The sequence below is a fragment of the Uloborus diversus genome, chromosome 5 (assembly GCF_026930045.1).
Source record: "Uloborus diversus isolate 005 chromosome 5, Udiv.v.3.1, whole genome shotgun sequence".
NCBI lineage: Eukaryota > Metazoa > Arthropoda > Arachnida > Araneae > Uloboridae > Uloborus > Uloborus diversus.
In genome coordinates, this window is record NC_072735.1 from 11,164,283 (window position 1) to 11,186,239 (window position 21,957).

A 21,957-nucleotide genomic window follows, 5' to 3' on the forward strand; every position below is an offset into this window, starting at 1 on the left:
AAAACTTGAAATAGTAATGATATTGCAATTTTAATGTTTCTTTAATTTTTTTTTCTTTTTTACTTTTTAAAAACACTATATTTTATAATAAGTAGGGAAATTTTTAAAAAACCTTCATTCATATAAAAATTGAACATTTAAGTGAGATTTTCATGTATAGTACAACTAAATGCTGTTCCAACAAAAATAAATATTTTAATTCAAATGAAATAACAATTTAACTTACTGTTGCAGCACGTAAAGCTTCTTGAACTGTGGGCAAGTCACTTAAAGCACACCAACTTTCTGCAATAAGACACTCTTTTGCTACATCTTGGTTGAAGAAATTCATTGTATGATAAATATACTTGACTTTGCGAACTTTTATCAACCACATTTGTATATTTTTTGCAGCATCAACTAACAATCGATGACGATGGTCTTTTGACTGATTTAAAACCTATCCAAAAAAGAATGCTATTTCAGAACTAGTATGTTGTGGCCATCATGAAACTTTCTTCTATATCTCTTTCATATGTCTGATCCCTCCCCATACTTGACAAGGAAGCAATATTCCCAACAAAAACAAAATTACACATGCAAAAACTTGACGACCATCCCAATGTCTGAATTATCACAAAATCAAGTCAAACGGCGAAAATTTTAAATTATTTTAAAAGACTTGCTTGAATTAATCACAAATATTTTATTTGTTAACAAACATAAGATGGCAACAGTTAAAAATTTTAAATCATTTTGAGATAATATTTCCGATAATTTCCATGGAATTAAAATCATGAGAAATACGAAGATAACAGTTTATAACTATTTATCTCTCTTATTGTTGCATTAATAAAGCTGTTTTTATTCACAAGAAAAAAAAAATCAGTACCTCTTGGAGCGATTGGCGCTAAAATAGAACCAACACCTGTTTACATATGGATTCACATTTATTCCAAATTTTATCAAGAACGTAGCATTACTTCTTGAGATATGGCACTCATAATGGAAAAAAAAGAACGTTTGATCGTGCCACTCCCTTTTCAGCTGTTGACACCAAAATAAAATCAGCTCTTATACCCTCTAAGGGCTACTTGTTGATAAATTTTTGTTTCATTCCGTTCCTGATTTCTTGAGATACAGTAGTCACAATTGACAACAAAAAAAGTTCTGTAATTCAACCCCCATTTGAGCTATTATTGATACCAAAATTGAATCGGCACATGTTCCTGTTAAGGGCAACATATGGACCAAATTTTGTTTGATTCTGCCTGTTACTTCCTGGGTAATAGCAAGCGTGTATTTCGAAGAATTCACACCAAAAACTAATGGGCACAAGTTCACATAGGGGCACATATCTGTACCAAATTTTGTTTGATTTCATGCAGTAGTTTTTGCTGTAGAACGGCCACAAAAAACTGGTCATACACATACATGACACACACAGACATTTTCCAAAAATGTTCAAAATGGACTCAGCACACCTCAAAACATTCGAATCCATCAAAATTCGAAATTCAAAAATTTGCATGAATCCAATACTTTCTTCTATATATTAGAAGTAGAAGAAAGTAAAAACACATAAATATTAGAAAAATGAATTTTGCAGCTTTTAGCAAAATTCATTTTTTAAATTCAAGCTTTTAATGTATCTATTTAATATAATGGTACTGAACAATGGTTAACAAAACGTAAGACTTTGATTTTTTTTTTAACAGAGGACAAAAAATTATTAAGCCCTATTTAAGAACTTGAGCTTCTGCACTCGAGCATATGCAGCAAAATTTAGGTGATGGCAAATTTTTGACTTTTTATATGCTAAACGAGAAAAGATCATTGCGATGCAAAAATATACCATTGACCAAAATATATCACTTTGAAAACTTTGAAAACCCTTTTTTTGCTGGATGCGTTAACATCTATTGGCTCACACCATTTTGCATTGATAAATGGGTTCTTGTAACCAAAACAAGTATGAACACATGCAATATACCAACAGCCCGGTTATGCCATCCAGAGACTGCAGTTTTGTCCTTGTTACAGACATCAGTCTGCATTAGTCAACAACCAAGCTGGCGGCAGATATCATCTTAATGAAGCTGAGAGTGCCAACAAACTAGTAGTTAAAGTAAATTTAGCACACCAGCAAAAGTCCGCTGCAATAGTACTGTTCAATTCGTAAATTGAAGGCAAAGCTTATGTATAATGCAGTAAGTTACTGCCCTTAAGCCAGGGCTAAGGCAGAACTACATGCAGTACCATGGGCGTTGCGGCCGGGGGGGGGGTTCAAGGTGTCCGGATCCCCCCCCTTAATATTTGAGGACAGGATCCCCTCAATATTTGAAAATCGGACCCCCTCGATAATTGTCAAGATGAAATTCATTATTTTGGAGAAATTTTACTTTGAAGACTTTAAACAGTTGCATAATACATAATTTACCATGTTTTATTCATATCAAATAAAACAAAATGAACATTGAAAAAAAAATGAACTAAAAAAAACAAAATAGTTGATGTGTATAGTGAACGGAAAGTGAACTCCAATGACAAACCATTGCTCTGCTCTCTGCGCACACTAGCTTCAGTGGAGGATGCTAGAAAGGGGACTTCTCCCGAGTATAATGTCAACCCAGGTCTAGAGATATGTTAGCAGGGCAATAAATTGTTTGCAGGGGGATCCCTTAAATGTCCGATATTGAGAACACTAGAAGTGCCCCCGGCGTCCCCAGCTTGGAAGGCATTCCAGCATATTTGTTGCTATTTAGGGGAAAACAACAGGACAACTTTGAGATACTGAAACTAGATGGACAACTCCCCCCCCACCCCCTTTTTTTACGACTCTCATACTAATAAGCCAACAGAAGTCAGGACGGGGATCTGAGTTTCTGCCCCTTTCTTTCTTACCTCGTTTCTCAGCGCTTCCAGGTTTCTGTTTCGAGTTTTGCAGTGTTTATTTCTCCGATTCGATTCAATTATAGTGACCCTGATGTTACCCAAACAAAATGAGACATCAGACCTCTTTGGCAGTTTGGACCAAATCTTAAAGAACCAACAGAACAATTTCCATTACACAAGCCTAATATTCGCTTATTGGGACCAAAAATCCGCTAAATCGGACCAAGGAATATGAGAACAAATTAGAAAAAAAATTAAAAACCGCCTACTTGAAGCGAGTTTCAAGTGGTTTAACGAACCTAATAGTTAGTGCAATAAAAATTAAAAATGGTTCCTTGTAACTTTCAATTGAACTTGGCAAGATTTACTGGAAAAAATGTTTTTAACGAAACAACCATTTCATAGCAGCACTCTGTTTCAGTAAAATTATAATTTCAGTAAAACTTCAAATTTCTTCAATTTAGTTGTAAAATACCAAATTTATGGAACTTTTCAATGACCCATTAGTATTTTTTAGCAGTTATTTTTTCACTCTCACATTTTTAATTACTTTTGGTTGTTGAATTGAATAGATACTGACAACTGGAAGGAATGACTAAAACCATATCGGTCTGGGATGAGTATAAATAGTTTATTCACTTAATTTTAATTTAATTTTTAATGGAAAAATTTCATAAACAGCAATTTTTCTTCTTTGTAAGCTTACCATATATATGGGGGCTCACAATATTCATAAGGGCATGTATATTTTTGTGTATAACATGTTCAGTCAACCTACACAGGTCCTGTTCTTTTAATCGGACCAGCCAGTTATTAGGACCAAAATGATTCCGTCCTAATGTGGGCCTATTAACCAGAATCGACTGTACATTCAATTGTTCACATGTGCCCCTATAGGAGGGTTCATATGAACACGATTGAAAAATACAGACATCATATTTCAACGAAAAACTAATATGAAACGTATACGTATAGTATATCAATTACACTGAAGGGTTTGTAACCAAGTATCAGTTGTTTGTGTCAGTTTAAATTGTACAGCAACTGTGTCAATAAAAACATTTTTTCCATATTATATAATTCTGTTTACTATCAAATTTTAAAGTTTCGTAGCATGTTGTAATCACAGAATTGATAGGAAAAAAACTCATAAGACAAATTAATACAAAGAATTCTTGTTGTATAGTGAGTTTAAGCTTCATACAGAACATGATGATGAGATTTAAAATTATTTTTTACTTCAGTTTTTAGTTGAAGGAAAATATACTTTCTTTTTTTTTTCTTGTAAATATTACATAACACTCAATTGTTGGCCAACTATTTGTGAACAAAAAAATTAAAAACATAAAAATAATAATAAAATATCTAATAAACAATTTTCAATAATGTAAAAATAATTAACAAGAAACGTACAAACTGACAGCAAAATATAAATTATAAACCTTTTCACGATTTTTAACGCTTATAATGACCCTATACTAATGTTTATGTTACGGAGAGGATATGGAAACTGTTTACATGTGCTCTTACATGTTGTGTTCACAAGTGCCCCATCACCTACTATAGAACTAATTTTTAAAAATAAAGGATTCTAAATTTAATTTTAAAATTTAAACATTGTCTGAAATTTACTTGAATGTTCGTATAATGGTTTGCAATGATTAGGTTTAGACCAAAACGTCGACCAAATTTGGTGAAGTGGTACTTGGGCACACGAAAAGGAACATAGGGGAGGGGGTGGGGGGTCGTACGCCAAAAAAAATCGAACCGTTCGAATTTTTAATTTCAGGGCCCCGACTCTTTCTGTTTGTAATAATTATCCGATTCTCTTGATTTAGATCTCATTCGAAAGTCCGCGAAAAATACTCCTCAAGTTTATTTGCTTCCTTTGAATTTCAAAAAAAAAACCAAGCCTGTGAAATCACCGAGAAAAGAGTTATAAGCACTTTTAAGACTGACAGAACATCCATGTCAAATCGGAAATTTATTGTTTGCCAACGAGCTCAGTTTAAATTAACGTGAATAATATCAACTCTGATCTATTGTCATTTTTTAATCACGAATGTGAACAAATAAAATTCTTGCTTTTGCTTTCAGGTAAAAATTTCCCCTTATACATATTTTTTGCCCCCCCCTCCCCTATTTTTTCTTTGTACTGCCAGCAGAAGATAATCAAGGATCTTAGTTGCATTTATAGGAGGGTTGCGTTTAAGTTATTTATTTAGGACTTAAAGATTTACTGTTAACAAAATTTAGGAAACATTATTTTGACGGGAAATTTTACATATATTTTTTTCTTTTTCTATTATTTAAGCCCAATTGTCGGACATGCGTCACTGGACACAACTTTTATTTTCGAGGTAGACCATGCAAAGCTGAGTAACGCAGCTAGTAGATAAATAAATCAAGTAATTTGCCGCCCTTAAAATTAAAGTTAGTTTCTAGTTAAATTCCAAACTGGGCTTTGCATATCCACACAAGCACTGGTACACACTAAAAACTATCTTTTTAACATTAAAGTAGCGCATCTTGTAGCACTGAAACATGTATTAATATTTTCAAAAGACTTTTGAATCACGTAATTTGCTGCCCCTCAAATTAAACTGAATTTCTAGTTAAATTCCAAACTATGTTTCATATATTCCAGCACTGGTACAAACTCTAAATTATTATTATTTTTTCCAACATTAAAGCTGTGTATCTTATGGCACTGAAACAGATATTAAAACTTTAAAAAAAAAGTTTCAATTTCGAAATTTGCTGCCCCTAAATCCTAGGCGGCCGCCTACCCCTAGAGCCGGGCCTGGGTGTATATTAGCATTTTGGAGGAGAAATTGCTTCCTACTATCCGGGATCACTTTACTTCAGTTCCAAACATCATTTTAAAGGATGATTCTGCTCCGTGCCATAGGGAGAAACTGGTAAGTAACAATTTTTAAATCTTATTCCCGCCATTAGACTTCAATTGACATGGGGTTAAGTAATTTTTTTTCTCTAAACTTGCACGCAGGTTCAGAAATGGAAAAATAAGCATGGGGTCAGCAGTTTGCCTTGGCCGAAAACAGCCCCGATCTACGTAAACAATTATCGGGTTCCTGCTGTTAAATGTTTATTTCATAAGTTTTGCAGAATTTCAGATACATTCGTCATTAATTGGTCGACCAAAACTTCTCACATGATCCCATTGTTGTGAAAATGCAAGGGTGATGCAATTTTTTTACCAGCACTGTACATGGGCATGGATTTTGAAGTTTTTTGGTTTCATATGCATTGAGTGTATAGAAAATTCAACAAAAAAGCAAAATTTTGGTGCATTTGTTACAAAAAAAAAGAAAAAAATTAAGAAAATACTTAAAGAGGTTGATTCAATAAAGCTGGATTTCGTTTTTGCTGATTTGATTCATTAAAAACGGTTGATTCAATTATCTACTGTTTCAAAATGTTTAAAATTTGTTGCAGCTACTCTTGGTGCGCATCGCTTTGTCGTGTAAAACTGAAAGAAGCTTCAGTGCTCTGAGAAAGCTGAAATTGTATCTAAGGTCAACTATGACACAAAAGCGGTTGAATCATGTCGCTTTATGTTACGTTCAAAAAAACAACTTAGGCAAAATTGATCACAAAAAAAAAAAAAAAAGCACAGATATTCGCATCCCAGGTACAGTCTAGAAAAAATGTATTTGGTGGTATTTAATTTTTTTCTTATTGTCTAAATATGTAAATCAAGATGTACCCGTTTAAAAGTATTGTATTAAATGTAAACCTATCTCTATTTGATGTCAAGTTTTTGTCTCATATATACGTATATATATATATATATATACATATATATATATATATATATACATATATATATATATATATATATATATATATATATATATATATATATATATATATATATATATACATATCCATATATATATGTACACACAAATTTTTCTTGATGCAACTTGAAAATGACAAGTCAGAGTGGTCCCCCCCAATAAATTTCAGCTGATGATGCCAATGTGCAGTACAGCAATGTTAATACCCAAGTACCCAAATTTTTCCTTCAATTTAAAGTCTGAATTGTACCGTTGCTACAAACTTTTCCTGGTCACTAAATTTATTTTAGCAACCAGTTTGTCGGCAGCCGACAACAGCTGCTGACATTGGGCCAAGTTAAGAATTTCTCCATCTTCAACCCAAACAAAAATGTACTCGTCCAAGATCAAAAATCTTTTTTTACCAGAGCCAGCAAATTATAATTGAAAATCACAACAAATATTTATGAACTTACTTGGTTTAAGTCTTCTATACGTGTTTTAACGCCCTTGAGCATATCTTCTCGCTCCTGGTAATTATCTGGGCAAGGATACAGTGTAGCATGAAATCTGCAAAATAAGATGACATTCAAAGTTTCATTCATACAAAATATCACAAAACAACCTGGAATTATTTATACATACCCTTCACAAATCTTTTTTACACGACTCTTTAGTTGGTCACCTTGAAAGAATAAGATGAAAACAACTTTATGCAGTTTTTCTCCCTAAAAATATACTGAATCAGCCAATTGAATGATGTTAGAAAAAGGTCAATTTTCATCAATTAGATTTCGAATATGTTAAAGTACTTCAGGAACTACTTACTGTAAAGGGATCTTCAATCAATGTGCTTATTTCAGCTTGCTTGAGGAAAACTTTTCCTCGACAAACGCGCCATAGCATCATTTCAAAACCTGGTATGCGCTCCCTTAATATAACTCCAGTAACAAACCTTTTCAAAGTAAAAAAAACATTAAAAATTTTCTACCTTTATAGTTATGCATCAAGGTTGCTAACATATTGATAGATATACAGTAAAGACCATTATAAAGCCAACCTATATAACGTAATTCTCTATAAACCGCGCTACTTTTCAGAAGGAAACAATAGGTTTTGAAGTTTAAAAAATCCCTCTGGTTTGCTTTGCAAAAATAAAAATTGTTAGGCAAATTAAATTTTGAAAGTTTTTCATCTTTCCATCTTATTTCAAAGTTTTTAAATTGAAAATTAGTACTCATAGTAAACAAAAAATATCAGATGGCTCTTGAAAATGCAGCTGTTATGCAAACCATGAAGCTAGCAGAAGTGCAGGATTTTGATTGTGAAACATATTTATTTGTAAATAACTAATTGTAATATTGGTGCATTAATACTCATTGCAGATAAAACTCATTCTGAAGTTCTAATATATAGATATATTCTGAATATTTGTTTCAAAATTTGTGAAATGATCTATATAATGCAAAAACCTGTATAATGCAAAAGCTTTGGTCCCAAGGTGTGCGTTATAATGATCTTCTACTGTATAATTAAACACCATAAGGTTAAGCATTCTTCAGATTCCTTTTCAAGAAAATGACCTCTCCCTCCTCCTGCTTTATTATTAAGACATTAGGTTCTAAATACATTACCATGGCTTTCAGCTAGTTTTCGAACAGTTTTCACAGCACAAAAGCTAGAGAAAGATTTAATCACCTAATGTTTCTTAACATGCTTTTTTGAATAAAATAGTGCCAAATGTAAAGGTACTATCGCTGTTTTATTGGAAGAATAATAAATAACCAAAATGGTAATAACTCTATTGAAACTTCATGTTTTACATACAGGGTTCATACTCTATTTGGATGAAAAAATTCCATGACTTTTCCAAGACTTTTTCATGACTTCATAAAAATTTTCATGACCGTGTTACATGAAGAGAATAGTATTATTTAATATGAAACTTGCCATTTTTTGAAAATGAGCATTAGCAAAACTTCCACGTTAATGCCACTATCTCATCCAAGCATTTAATAAATGAAAAACAATCAATGTACACCTAAAAAACTAAACTTAGTATATGTCTTCTTCATATAAATTTAAGTAAAGTAAAAATACAGTGAATCAAATATAATGAAGCTTAAATATGTAGTTTTTTAATGTGCATTTTTTTTTTATAAACAGGCAGAATGATAATGAATGGGACAAAGGTTGAATGAGTTATTAACTAAATTTCATTAAATTTGCTTTAAAAGGCTTTAGTGTCAACAGTGCATTTAATCATCCAAATAACTTGACAGTACATTGGCTCTTCAAAGTAATGAAACATTCTTTGCTAAATTCTTGTTTCTAAACCAAATCTTAATTTAAAAAACACATTCAGTAGTGAATATATCTTCTGATTCAAATCTACTTGTTTACTTATTTGCACATTTTCAAATGCATAAAAATTAATAGGTTCAGAAATTCTGGAACATAGTGTTTGGTTCTTGACATTGAACATAGCAGTGGGTCGCATGGATCAGTTTTGCGAGCCATATGTTGGGCACTACTGTTTTAGGGTATAAGAATTCCCCTATTTATGTATTCTATCACCTGACTCGTGTCTTTATTTTTTTAAACCTTCAACAAATTAAGATAAATTTAAAAATAAATGTTATACAAGTTATGGAAACGAACTCGGATGCAATTAAATTGCGTTTTTTGAGTGCGTGTGGCAAAAATCAAGAACGTGCAAGTTCGCTACTACAGAATATAAAATATAAAAAATGTTGAAAATAATGTAACTTCTAAATGAGTGATGTTCAAGCAGTAAAATCGCATTGCAAAAAAAAAAAAAAAAAGTGTGGCTGCTACAGAAGTGGATGCAAAGAGATTTCAAAATTCAGATTTATTTTTGGGATCGTTCAATTTTCCAGTTTTAATAGCTTTTATGTGCAATACTGTTAAATCACTCAAAATGTCTAATGCTCTTTAAGCAACTGCTGATTTATCTTTGCCCAGGACATTTTTCCATGACTCTAAATTAATTTCCATGACTTTGAATGAAAATTTCAATTTTCCATGACTTTTCCAGATCTGAAATTTGCTAAATTTTTTTACATGACTTTCCAGGATTTCCATGAGCCGTACGAACCCTGTACATAAATGTAACAGATTTATGGTCCTGAAACAGTTGGTGCTTCAGCATTCTGCAAGAAGTGTGGGAAAACGCGCCCCCAATTCTGGAAAAAAATATCCAAATTTGACCTCCTACCTCCCATCAAATTTGATGCCCAAAATGAAATTTTAAACCTAGCTTAAATTTGGAGATACTGACAATTTTAGGCAAAGTTACCACAGAACTGCATGTAAAACCTCTAGTGATGTTTCCTAATCAAACTTGCAATTCAAACAACACAAACTCTTTTCCATCAAGTATGCAAAATAAATATGCCTTTTTGTTCAGCATCTATATGAGCTTCAAATTTCCTCATAGATTCTAATGTTATGGTTTTTTTTTTGGAACTGTTCAAAAAGTAGCGTCATTCCATGCCAACTGAAACCACAAAACGGTTTTTTGAACTTAAAGCAATACCCTTGTGTTTGATATTACAGTGAAACCTGTGTAAGTTGACCACTTGCGGTGCAATACTTTAGTGGTCAACTTAAACAGGTGGTCAACTTACAGAGGTTGATTTATATGATAAGGGCTAATTCCGTGCCTGAAAAAAGCGGTCAACTCAGACAGGTGGTCAACTTCACAGGTTTTACTCTTTTGAAGAAAATTTATTGAAGCTTTTAGATTGAATGGATGTTTTTGACAGACATGCATAGTTATGTTTAAAGTTTGAGATGAATAAGAGACATTTCTGATTTTGATTTTAACTTTTAAAATGTTCCTTTTTAAAACAGTAATAACTTTTAAATACAGTGATTTTTCATACAGATTTATTTCATACATGAGCATTCATTGTTCTTAAGTACTATATGTGTGCAGTGTGCACACAGGGCCGGATTTAGGGGAGGGCAGCTGGGGCTACTGCCCCAGGGCCTCCACAACAAAGAGCCCCCCCCCCCCCCACACAATAAAATTTTTACAAAATATCCTAACTTTTACGGGTCGAAAATATCGGATATATACATATATATCCAAATATTTGGATATATATCAAAGTGTCGGATATTTTCAAAAATATGATGATCTTTTCGAACCCTGATTAGGGGCCTCCACTCCTTTGTTGCCCCGGGGCCTCAACACTTCCAAATCCAGTCCTGTGTGCACATGCAGTGATTTTCTTCATTCAACGAATATTTTTATACTTTAAAATGAAAAAGCATTCCGGCGATTAATTTGTCCCCTCTGTTACAAATTTTTGAATAAGTTTACTTTATGCAAAATATTAAAGAGATTCAAAGTTAAGAAAAGGTATACACACAGTAAAATTTGATAGTTTAATCATATCTTGTCATAATTTTGAAACGTTCTTACTAATTAGAAGAAATATAATATAAGAGGAGCCATAACAGAGGGGACATGGATGTGTTAAGAGAGGGGGCACGGCTGGAATGTCCTCTCTGTTTCAGCTTGACATTCGACTTTTTATTAAAATTTCACTTGCTGACACTGTTCATGAGGGATTTGGGGAATGTATAAATGAGTAGTAACATCTTGTTGAATCCAGTTTCCTTAGTGTTCACTCACATTAAGGTTCGTATGCTCCTTAATAACTCCAGCTTTTTAAGGGGTCTAAGGACCTTTAACCTTCAAAATGTTCGATTTTCTGGAAAAAAATATGTTATGCATAATTTAATTCTGAACAATTTGATGCCATATTTATTACAATACGCCAAAAACTTTTCATGTTATTGTAAAAATGCGTAAACTTTCCCCATACAGATTTATGTTGACAGCAGCTGTTTAAGCTTCTTTTTCTCAGGTGCTGGTTTCTTTGGTTTTCTCGTTTTGCATGCATGATATTTCAAAGTTTCTTATATATTTCCGTAAAACTTTTCATGCATGTTTGTCTGGTATATTTTCATGATCTGAACAAAAATTTCAACTAAAAATGAAAGTTAATATTTAAAAAAATATATTTTTGCACAAAATTTTGGAAATTTTCAATATTAACTTATAAAATTTCAAAAAAATAAATAAATAATTTAAAAAAAATTTAGGTTCAGGTCATAAATATAAACCAGATAAACATACATTAAAAATTTTACGGAAATATATAAGAAACTTTCTGAGATATCATGCGCACAAAATGAGAAAACCGAAGAAACCGGCACCAGAGAAAAAGATTCTTAAACAGCTGCTTTTAACATAAATCTGTACTGGGAAAGTTTGCGTTTTTACGATAACTTGAAAAGTTTTTGCCATATGGTAATAAATAAGGTATCAAATTGTTCAGAATTAAACTATGCATAACATATATTTTTTCCAGAAAATCGAAAATTTTGAATGTTAAAGGTCCTTAGAACCCTTAAAAAAAGAAAATAAGTGCCTCAAATTCCTGAAATTTTACTACTATCTCCTTACAAGCTCCTTATTTTTAATTATGTAAATAAGTGGCATTAAAGTTTTTCTTCTCTACCTTAAAATTATCTTTCTTAAAGTTCAGATAATCCCAAGGACAGTGGAACAAATGAATCTATTTTGCTCCAGGGGAATTGAGCAGAAAAACTGACTTTCTCCGTTCTAACAGCTCATCATCCCCTTTTCACCATTAAGATTTTGATGCCACTTAGAGTTCATGTGGGCGATCTTGTCTGCCTCAATCTAATCACAAAAACCTTAAATTTTGCTCCTTCTATTTTTTTTTATTTTAAAAGATTTAGCATACTGTTTTATTTATTTATTTTATTTATGGAGAGTAATCTCATCAAGTTTACAATAATGAGCTTTGGAATTTTACTACGCAAGTACGTGATGTTTGAGTCCTCTTATCCATGCATAGATTACTGTATTAATCACAATTCTTAATTTCATTAAATTTCTCTTCAATTTGAACTGTGAAATCGGTGGCAAGTCAGTAGTTTTTAAAAAATATCAATTACTTTTTAAAAAACTGGACTTTCTAGTTTTTGATTCCATGTTGCTTTTTCTATCATCCAACTGTGTTAAGAATGCAAAAATGAACTGCTTTTGCTTTGTCAGGGGGGTGTCCACCTAGGAGGAGGGGAGGAGGTCATGGCGCACCTGCACCATTGAAATCCAAACAGATGCTTTTCGGAGACTTCATTTTATACTATGTAGATATAAATCACACAGGTAGAGAGAGAAATTTTCATTAGTCTTATATCGGTTTCAGTTAAAAAACTGATAAGTAATAAAGTTGAAGTTGAACAAAATATTGGGAGTCTTTAATTAGCAAATATATAGTACATTTATTCTGCCTGTATGTAAACGGTCGTGTTTTTTAAGTAATTTCAGATTAGCAACATTTCTTGTATTTCTTTGCTTTCCTAATTATAATATATTTTTTAAATGCTTTCATTTTTATTTTAAAAAAATTAAGGTTTCTTTCTTTCATTTAGTAAGTGTGAATTATGTTTATTATACATTTTCCTAATGGTATGAAACAAATTCTATTAAAAGTTGAAGCTGTTTTAAAAAAATCATTTTAAATGCATTGTTATAATTGGAACTGAAAAGTTTTTATTCTCATTTGACTCAAGAACGTTCATCTTTAGTTATAATAAAGCTGAAAGTCTCTTGTTAGGATCTCTCTCTGTCTGTCAGTATCTCTTTCTGTCTGAATCTCTTTCTGTCCGGATCTCTGTCTGTCAGGATCTCTGTGACGCACATAGCGCCTAGACTATTCTGCCGATTTTCATGAAATTTGGCACAGAATTAGTTTGTAGCATGGGGGTGTGCACCTTGAAGCGATTTTTTGAAAATTCGATGTGGTTCTTTTTCTATTCCAATTTTAAGAATAAAATGATGGACGAGTAAATTACGAAATTATCATAATGTGGAACCGTAACATGGGCACAAGCCAATTGGCGAGAAATTCACCCATACATTATTTGTAAATATACAAGCGAACCAGAAGACCTTTTAATTTTTCTACAACGGGAAAAGCCAACTAGTTATTTATATTTATTAACACATTGAAAATATCATTGGTTTTATTGAATTTATGTGAAATGTGGGGAGGAGAACTAAAATTTTAGGGAAGGGGAGAATTCTGAATATGCCAAATGAAATCCCAATTTTACGGAATGATAAAACTCGACTATGCACACATATACTCGTAAATACATAATTTCTACTGCAAGGGAAAATTGGGTATCATTGAAAACAATTTAAAATTAGAAAATAAGAATTTTGAAATTACGATATTGTTTCCTAATTTGTCGAACCAATTTGTCATATGTAAACCCCAAAAAATATTTAGGAAATCACAGTGACCTCCGGTGACTTTCCATCAGGATGACGCTGTGGGGTGAGAGAGGAGGGGGGGCACAATTTCTTATAGACGCCAAACCCCCTAGTTACGCAAAGTTAGTTACTTACTGACTGTAAAAAAGAAGCACAATGCTTTAATGAGAAATAGATTTTTCAAAATATGTATTTCACTGGTTTGAACTTTAAATCAATCAGTTTTCAAACAGAAAAAATATACCCATGTTGTGCAGCAGAAGCTGGAACTTCATTTGGAACCAAAGTAGAATTGTCCATACTTTCAACAGGAGCTTCTTGCTAAAAATGCATAAAAACAAAACACTACATGTAAAATCAAAACATAGAAACTAAAATCTAAAACAATAATATTGAAAAGTATTTACCAAAGATACAAAACTTTTATATGTTTTAATATCTGTTACTATTGCTTAACTCCTACTAAATAAAGCCTATTCTTGGTTTTATTATATTTATTATGTTGTAATACGGACTTTACAACTGAAACAAAAAACTATAGATGTCGCTTCATGCTAAGCAGATTAAATGATTCATCATGTTATAAAATTTGTCCACATCTACAACAATTCAATCCAAAATTTCTGGTTACAAGACATTTTTTTCTTCGTCAAATTCAAAGAGGATTATAATTATTTTTCTGTTAAAATATGATTAATCCATAACAAAACATTTTTAACCCTCTAACAGCTCAATTTCCTAAATGAAGTAGCCCAAAAATATGCATATTTTTTCATGTATAAAAAAAGCAAATATAAAATATATGTATTGAATTTACACAAATTACTTAATGTGAAAATCACAGAGTAAGCATATTTTAATAGTTCAACATTGCCCCTCTGAAAATTGCAGGCTATGCAGTGAGAGAGTTAATTAGTTGATGGAGAATAAAAAAATTTGTCACTTAATTTTTTCGAATACAGTTGGCGGTTAGTACAGTTAATGTGATCACTTCGGGACATATATATTTTGACAACAATAACCGAAAAGAATCCCGGTGAAATAAAATAGTGATTTTTTCAAATTAAGAAACATTTATTTTTGCAACTGCGAATTACAATCAAAATGACCCTATAAAATGCAGTTTCAAATTATAAATTACTAAATTAGTAGAATGGGAATATCCGAATTATAAAAGAGAAAATTAAAATGTGCAATTTTTAAATGCATAGTAATAGGTGAAAGTAAAATATGACTCACGATAAAAAAAGTCCTTCAATGACGTTAATGAATTTTTGAAATGAATTTTTTCATATGCAAACAAAAGGCATCTTAGGGGGAGTCGGTGGTGACTGAGAACAAACTTCCTGTAGAAAAAGATCTTCTAAAAAAAGATAGCATTGCTATTGAAAAGTACAAAAGGCTACACAGAAAGTTAGTCTTGTCAATGTTTGCCTTTGTATTTGTGCTGATTGAGGACTCAAAATGGGAAAAAAATTGAAAGTCTATGAATACGTGATAACAATAAACGAAGACACTGATTACAATATCCGACTTTTTTAAACATGTGTTAATATACAACGGTTCCGGGACTTAGTGGTTCTGATAACATTAAGCGAATGATAACATTAACCAGGGGCGTAGCTAAGGGGGGGGTTTTGGGGACAAACCCCCCCCCCCCCGAAAAGTTAGTCTCAAAAAAAAGAGAAAAAGAAGAGAGAAGAGAAAGAAAAAAAAGAAGAAAAGGAAAAAATTCCAAGCGATTATATATCTATATATATATATATATATATATATATATATATATATATATATATATATATATCTATATATATATATATATATATATATATATATATAAAAGAAGTAACCCCCCCCGAAAGTCGGGTCTAGCTACGCCACTGACATTAACCGTGATCACACTAAGCGGCGCCTACTGTATAATAATTTATAATATAGTCAAATATAAGTGAACAAGATGGTTAAATTGAATTATTAACCAAAGTATTGAATGATGAATAAAATGTTAATAAATGAGCTGATGTGTGCATTACATGACTTCCTTTCACTCCAGTTTTAATGTCATTTTCCCATTATTGGCAATTTTAATGTGATTCAGTAGTTTACTCTCTAAATATCACCACCAGTGGCCTAATTGAAACCAGATTTTTAAAAAAAAAATGCCGCCAAATTATAACACCACTTGAGTATACATCGAAATTAACAATGATTTCCCCCTAAAAAGGGGCAAAAAACCCCTTTAGAAACACCGGAATGCAATCAAAAGGAGAGGTGCACAACTATACCTCACTAGGAGTCTACGTACCAAATTTCAACATTCTAGGACATAACCTTTTTGAGTTATGCGACATACATACGCACATCCGTACATACATACGGACATGACGAAAAAAAGTTGTAATTAATTCGGGGGTCATCAAAATGGATATTTCGGGTTTTCATACGTTCTTAGGCACTTATCCGCATGTGGTCGGGTTGAAAAAAAAAATAGACATTAATTCAAGGGTGAGCAAAATGGAAATTAAGGCGGAATTTTGAGTGAAAATTTTTTCACACATACAATACTTCCTTTTTTGAAAAGGAAGTAAAAAAATAATGCAATAAAAAAGCTATCTAAAAACTTAGCATTGTAGCTGAAGAGACAATTTAAAACAATGCATGAGGCTCTTGAAATGACTCCAGATCCTAACTGTGAGTTTTAAGACCTTATTAAAAGAAAGATATACAACAAGTAGAAGATTACAAAACAGGAATGCATGCATACGCAATCCTGTATTAGAGGAGAGCTTCTTCAGAACTCCAAGAAAGATAGTGTAATTTCAATTGAAAAAATTATGCCTCACTACAGTTTATGTTCAGCCTACAGATAATGTAAAGGTATTCATATAAGAAAAAACCAAAATTCAAATTCAACATGTCCATGTTTTAATTTAACTTTCTGTAAACTGCAAAGAAAATTTTTAAAAAATTAAAATTTAAGCACTCATTGCCTGTTGCAATTTATACATTCATAGCTTTTTACTTCTCAAAGTTCAAAAAAATGTGAACACCTCGATGTCATAAATTTTGATACAGGTATGCATACAGTAATAAATATTATTTTCCTGCATTTTCAAAGTTTTAATCATTTCAGTTTTCTTTCACCTAAGCAATTTTAGTACACACACTTGTGCGTGTTTATGCATGCAGAAAAATTAAATGAGTCACAAGAACTTACAGTCGAAAAAAATGTTTGAGCTTCTACTAAGACATTTTTCAATTCAGTTAACTCGAAGTAGGTTTTTTTCAAAGCGTCAGAATTTGAATTAACTTCTCTTAGCTCTGATTCCAACTTTTCAAATGTGGCCTATAAATTAAAATGCAATATAAGTGTTACCATTATCACACACACACACACATATATATATATACAGCTGAAATGTAATTAACATGTGTTTAAACATTAGCTAAAATGTTAGAAAAGATAAATTTTATTTTCAAACTTTAAAGCAAGATAAAACAGAATTTATGATAGAAAATGTTTGACAAATAAAAGGAGTATGAACTAAAGCATAAAATGAAGATAGCAGCTTATAATGGCTTTAACTTATGAAAGAACAAATTACATGCTATTTTCACACTAAACATTAAAAATTTGGAAAAAAAGATAATCAATTCTTCATTAGGTATAGAAAAAAAAAGATGAAGTTTTTATAAATGTACTCAAATATGATAATTTTAGACAGCTAGATATAAATTTAAAAAAAACCTCAAGGTCCACTATTTCTTTGGGTTGAGGAGCAGTGGGATTGTCAGTCACATCATCCAACTTGATATTTTCATTTAATATTTCTTTCTCAACATATACTGCAAAAAATTGCATATAAATTATAACGATGCCACTTCTACTACATATTACACAAGATATTAAAATGTAATGGCAAATAATAAATATGTTACAATTAACTAACTCAATTTTCTTTCCATTTCATCACATCTTCTGACTTGAGTAATGAATTTTCTTTGGAAAGCACTTACTGAAGGATTAGTCTGAAATAAGTTGAATAATTAGAAGAATAACAGCATAGAACAAACTTTTGTTTTCAAAGCAGAATTTTATGAACAATTTTAAATTGAATACATCACACCTTCCGAGAAGAACAACACATATTTAGTTTCAGCAACATGCTGCATAAAAAATAGCACCTCATTATTAAGCATATTCATTAAATAATTATCAACCAACTATTAATTTACATATCACATCATTCATGCTGCTTAATATGTATAGGCTGGAACAACGGAGAGTCAGGGAATGTTAGCGATTTTCATTTTGATATTTTTCTGCCTTGTCTCTACATAGGTCAAGATTTCGAAACCCCCCCCCCCCCCCAACCCTCCTAACTGATGAATATACCATTGCTGTTATAATGCTAGGAGTCGGTTGTTTTTATTTCATTATGCCAAACAATCTAGTTCTACAGCTTATTGGAAGAGGATGTAATGAGTAAGGGGGTTGATAGCTTTAAGAGGGCAATTGATCTTCATTGGAGACTAATAAACTGACTAGGACCAGCCTAGCTGAGTCTAGAGCCTGTGGTTGGTCGCCACATTTGTATTTGTGTTCATATTAATATGCAGCATAGTTTCACCAAGGTTTTTCCAGCAAAAAGCATTATGACGAGCCAAACATTTGATAACGTGAAATACTTGCAATCATTGACAATGAACCTAATTATCTCAAAAACCTGCCTATGTCGATTTTTTTTATACTTCCTTGCATTTCAAACACAGTCATGGGTGGGTTACTAACAGAACACTGCTCTCTCAATAGACATCTAAATCTACCTCATTTGGAGTATGCTGTTCAGTTTTGGTCTCCTTATCTTAAGAAAGATATTAATGTATTGGAAAGGGTTCAAAGGCGGGCTACAAGGCTAATCAATGAACTTTCTCATTAAGACTATGATTCCAGGCTTAGAAGGTTAAAAATGTACAGTCTTGAGCAAAGAAGAGACCGAGGGGACATGATTCAGTTGTTTAAATTTATTAAAATGAAAGATGTTACAGGACTGAAGTTTAGCACTGAAAACAAGACTAGGGGTCATTGTTTTAAGCTATTTAAATCTCAGGCTAATACGGATATTAGGAAAAATTATTATTATAGCAGGGTAGTGGAACCTTGGAACAGCTTACCGGGAGAGGTTGTAATGAGCACGGGAGTATATAGTTTTAGGAGGGCCATTGATCTTCACTGGGAATTGTAAATTGACTAGGACCAGTCTAGTTGGGCCTAGAGCCTGTTGCTGGTCATCACTTTTGTATTTGTATTTGTATAAATATGGTAGGTGTCATGGGCAATCCAATGTTGTAGAGGTTGTTAAGAGGCAGAAGAAAGCTGAATTCATGTACTGTGTAATTTTGATTATTATTCTACACAAAGATTTGAATACTTAGTATTCTCCACTGTATCAAATCCTGGGAATTGTCCAGTATCTCAGCCAGACAACTGCTCAAAATTCCTTTCTGCTATCAGGATCTAGGGGTCCTAACAAAGATAGTACAATAGACTAATTGTCCTGGTCCTTACTGAACACCCACTTCCAATTCCTACATTCATTCAACATGGGTCAACGTCAGGGCTTCCGAGACCCAAGGCAGGTAGGTTCCTTGTCACCTTGCTCTCCAGCCCCCATCCTTCCTCCCATAAATTTTAAAACGTATACTACTGTGATTCTCAATCAGTCCTGGTCAATATTTCTTATGATGCGTATCTGAGATGAATTTTCCGTCAAACCTATATATCTGGAGTTCTGTTTGCTGTCATTTTTGGATTAGAGCCCCAATAATTATTAAACAAAGTCGCCAACAAAAAGAATTTCTCCTTACACAAAGAAACTTTTTTTGTTTTCTTTGGGGTTGATGCTGCTCTTGAGTTTGAACTCATCTGAGGATAAATATAAGTATTCCCATTTTTGAGCAACAATCAATGATTGATTCTCCCTGCTGTCCTTTTTTGCTCGAGACAAGTGGCACAGCGAAGAGGAGGGCTTGAGGATGAAAACATCCCCCAGAGCCATTGGTTTTAACATAAATGCAAATTCTAATACAGTAGTTTATGCATATGAAAGGGCTGTTTTGATTTAAAAAAAAAAAAAAAACCTTCAGAAGGTAATTCTGATTAAAAAAAAAAACTTGCAGAAGGTATTTTTGATTTTAAAAAATCTTTCCAGAAGGTATTTCAGGCTGCTCTAGTCCTCAAGACAATTTTAATATTAAGCCTGCCCATTATCTAAGATTCTCAGGAGATGGCCATTGCCCTCCCCCCTTTTCCCCCAGGTTTGAGAAAATAATATAGTTACATGTACAGTGTGTGCATTATTTTCGAAAAAATGTGCGTGCATTGAATTTATACCCTTTGCCTAACTGAACCATCCTTTGAAAAACAAAAAATTAAGAAAAAAAATTTATCATTTAGTTAAACAAAGAGACTCTTCTGGCTTTTGATTTTATTGTTCTTGGCATTTATAATTGTACATTTTTTTTTCCTTATAATATGGCCAAGTATATATATACATTTTGCTATTCCTAAAAAAAAATTTCTCGTAATCAGATTTAATGAATTGTTCACTCTGGGATTTAAAAGAACAGTTACACAGACCTTCGATCAGTGCGGTAGTCCTGAGAAAATAAAGTGGAAGAATTTCTACAAATATCAGCACAAGTTAATGAAATCAAAAAATTGGGAACATGCTTGTAAAGCTGAAGGGGGGAATATAGTTTAGAATTAAATATACATACATATATATATATATATATATATATATATATATATATATATATATATATATATATATATGAAACCATACCAATTAGTTAATGTAATTTGAAGCAAAATTCTCAGTGTGAGAAAGCAGGACTTTGCAAAAAATAAATAAAATATTTTTTTTAATAGTAAAACAAGAGTATAGAATTGTAAAAAAAAAGGATGAGAAAGATTTCACTGCCATACGTTTAACTAGCACATTTTGCCCCCTTTTTTTTCAGTATCCCACATGAAAACCCTTTGATAATGAAAGTTCCAAGTTAATTAAGACTAGCAGTTGGAAAAAACAGTAACAGATTTTTTAATATTAAAAGTTTTAAGCATATTTCTAAGATGGGAGAGGAGTAAAACAGATCGCACATATTTATAAAAATATAAAAAATATAACAATTAAACTACATTTTAATAAGCAAAAATTCAATTCTTCCATTTTTTCCAAATTTTTTTTCCTTCAAAATTTTACATCTGAAGGAACTACAGATACTATTAGAAAAATTGGCTTTTCTTCTTAAACTAATTTTTGGACGCTTACAACTCCTTCTAAAATATTATACTTACATCTCTAAATTGAACTAATCCCAATTCGCCTAAATTAGAAACACTAGAATACGCAGATTCGTTTTGCAAAAATATTTGGCATAATACCATTTGCTGACTTCGAAATAAAGAGCCCATCTTCACGGAAATCTGAAAGCTGAATAAAGTTCCAACCCCAGAATTAAGAATGCACGGGTACTTTTACCTCGGCTATCATAAGACAGAATGGAATTTATTGCTTTATTGTGCTATACATCTACCTATCATAACAGAAAGTAAAGCTTAAAATTACCGTTTAATGATCTGTGCTCTATCTCACGCACTAATTTTAAAGTGTGAAGTAAATTTTCTCGTGCCATAATAATTGAACAAAATAAATAACCTGACATTTTTTTTTTTTTTTCAAATTATTGTTTTTTCAATTCAAGTAAGAAGGACAGTCTCCCGATTATGAATAGCTATATTAAAGCAATTCCTTTTTCGCGCTATTTTTAATAGATAAAATTAGCAAGAGCTGTAGGATAATCGATCAATTATTATCGCAAGACCAACGTATGAGCTGAGCGCTGAGCATGTCCTTTTAATAAGAT

The 21,957-nt window shown here is 32.0% G+C and overlaps 1 protein-coding gene across 1 annotated transcript in view; it reads right to left on the reverse strand.

The window, feature by feature from the left end:
* LOC129222442 (V-type proton ATPase 116 kDa subunit a 1-like) overlaps nt 1-21,505 on the reverse strand; it is an 86,279-nt gene extending 64,774 nt beyond the window's left edge. The window contains exons 1-9 of the mRNA XM_054856956.1: nt 21,389-21,505; nt 17,976-18,054; nt 17,774-17,871; nt 17,243-17,371; nt 14,270-14,346; nt 7,506-7,632; nt 7,323-7,405; nt 7,154-7,247; nt 227-439 (exon numbers count right to left, since the gene is read on the reverse strand). Coding sequence (XP_054712931.1) covers nt 227-439; nt 7,154-7,247; nt 7,323-7,405; nt 7,506-7,632; nt 14,270-14,346; nt 17,243-17,371; nt 17,774-17,871; nt 17,976-18,054; nt 21,389-21,505 — 1,017 coding nt within the window. The remainder of the gene's footprint in view (nt 1-226; nt 440-7,153; nt 7,248-7,322; nt 7,406-7,505; nt 7,633-14,269; nt 14,347-17,242; nt 17,372-17,773; nt 17,872-17,975; nt 18,055-21,388) is intronic.
* Between the last annotated feature and the right edge of the window lie 452 nt (nt 21,506-21,957).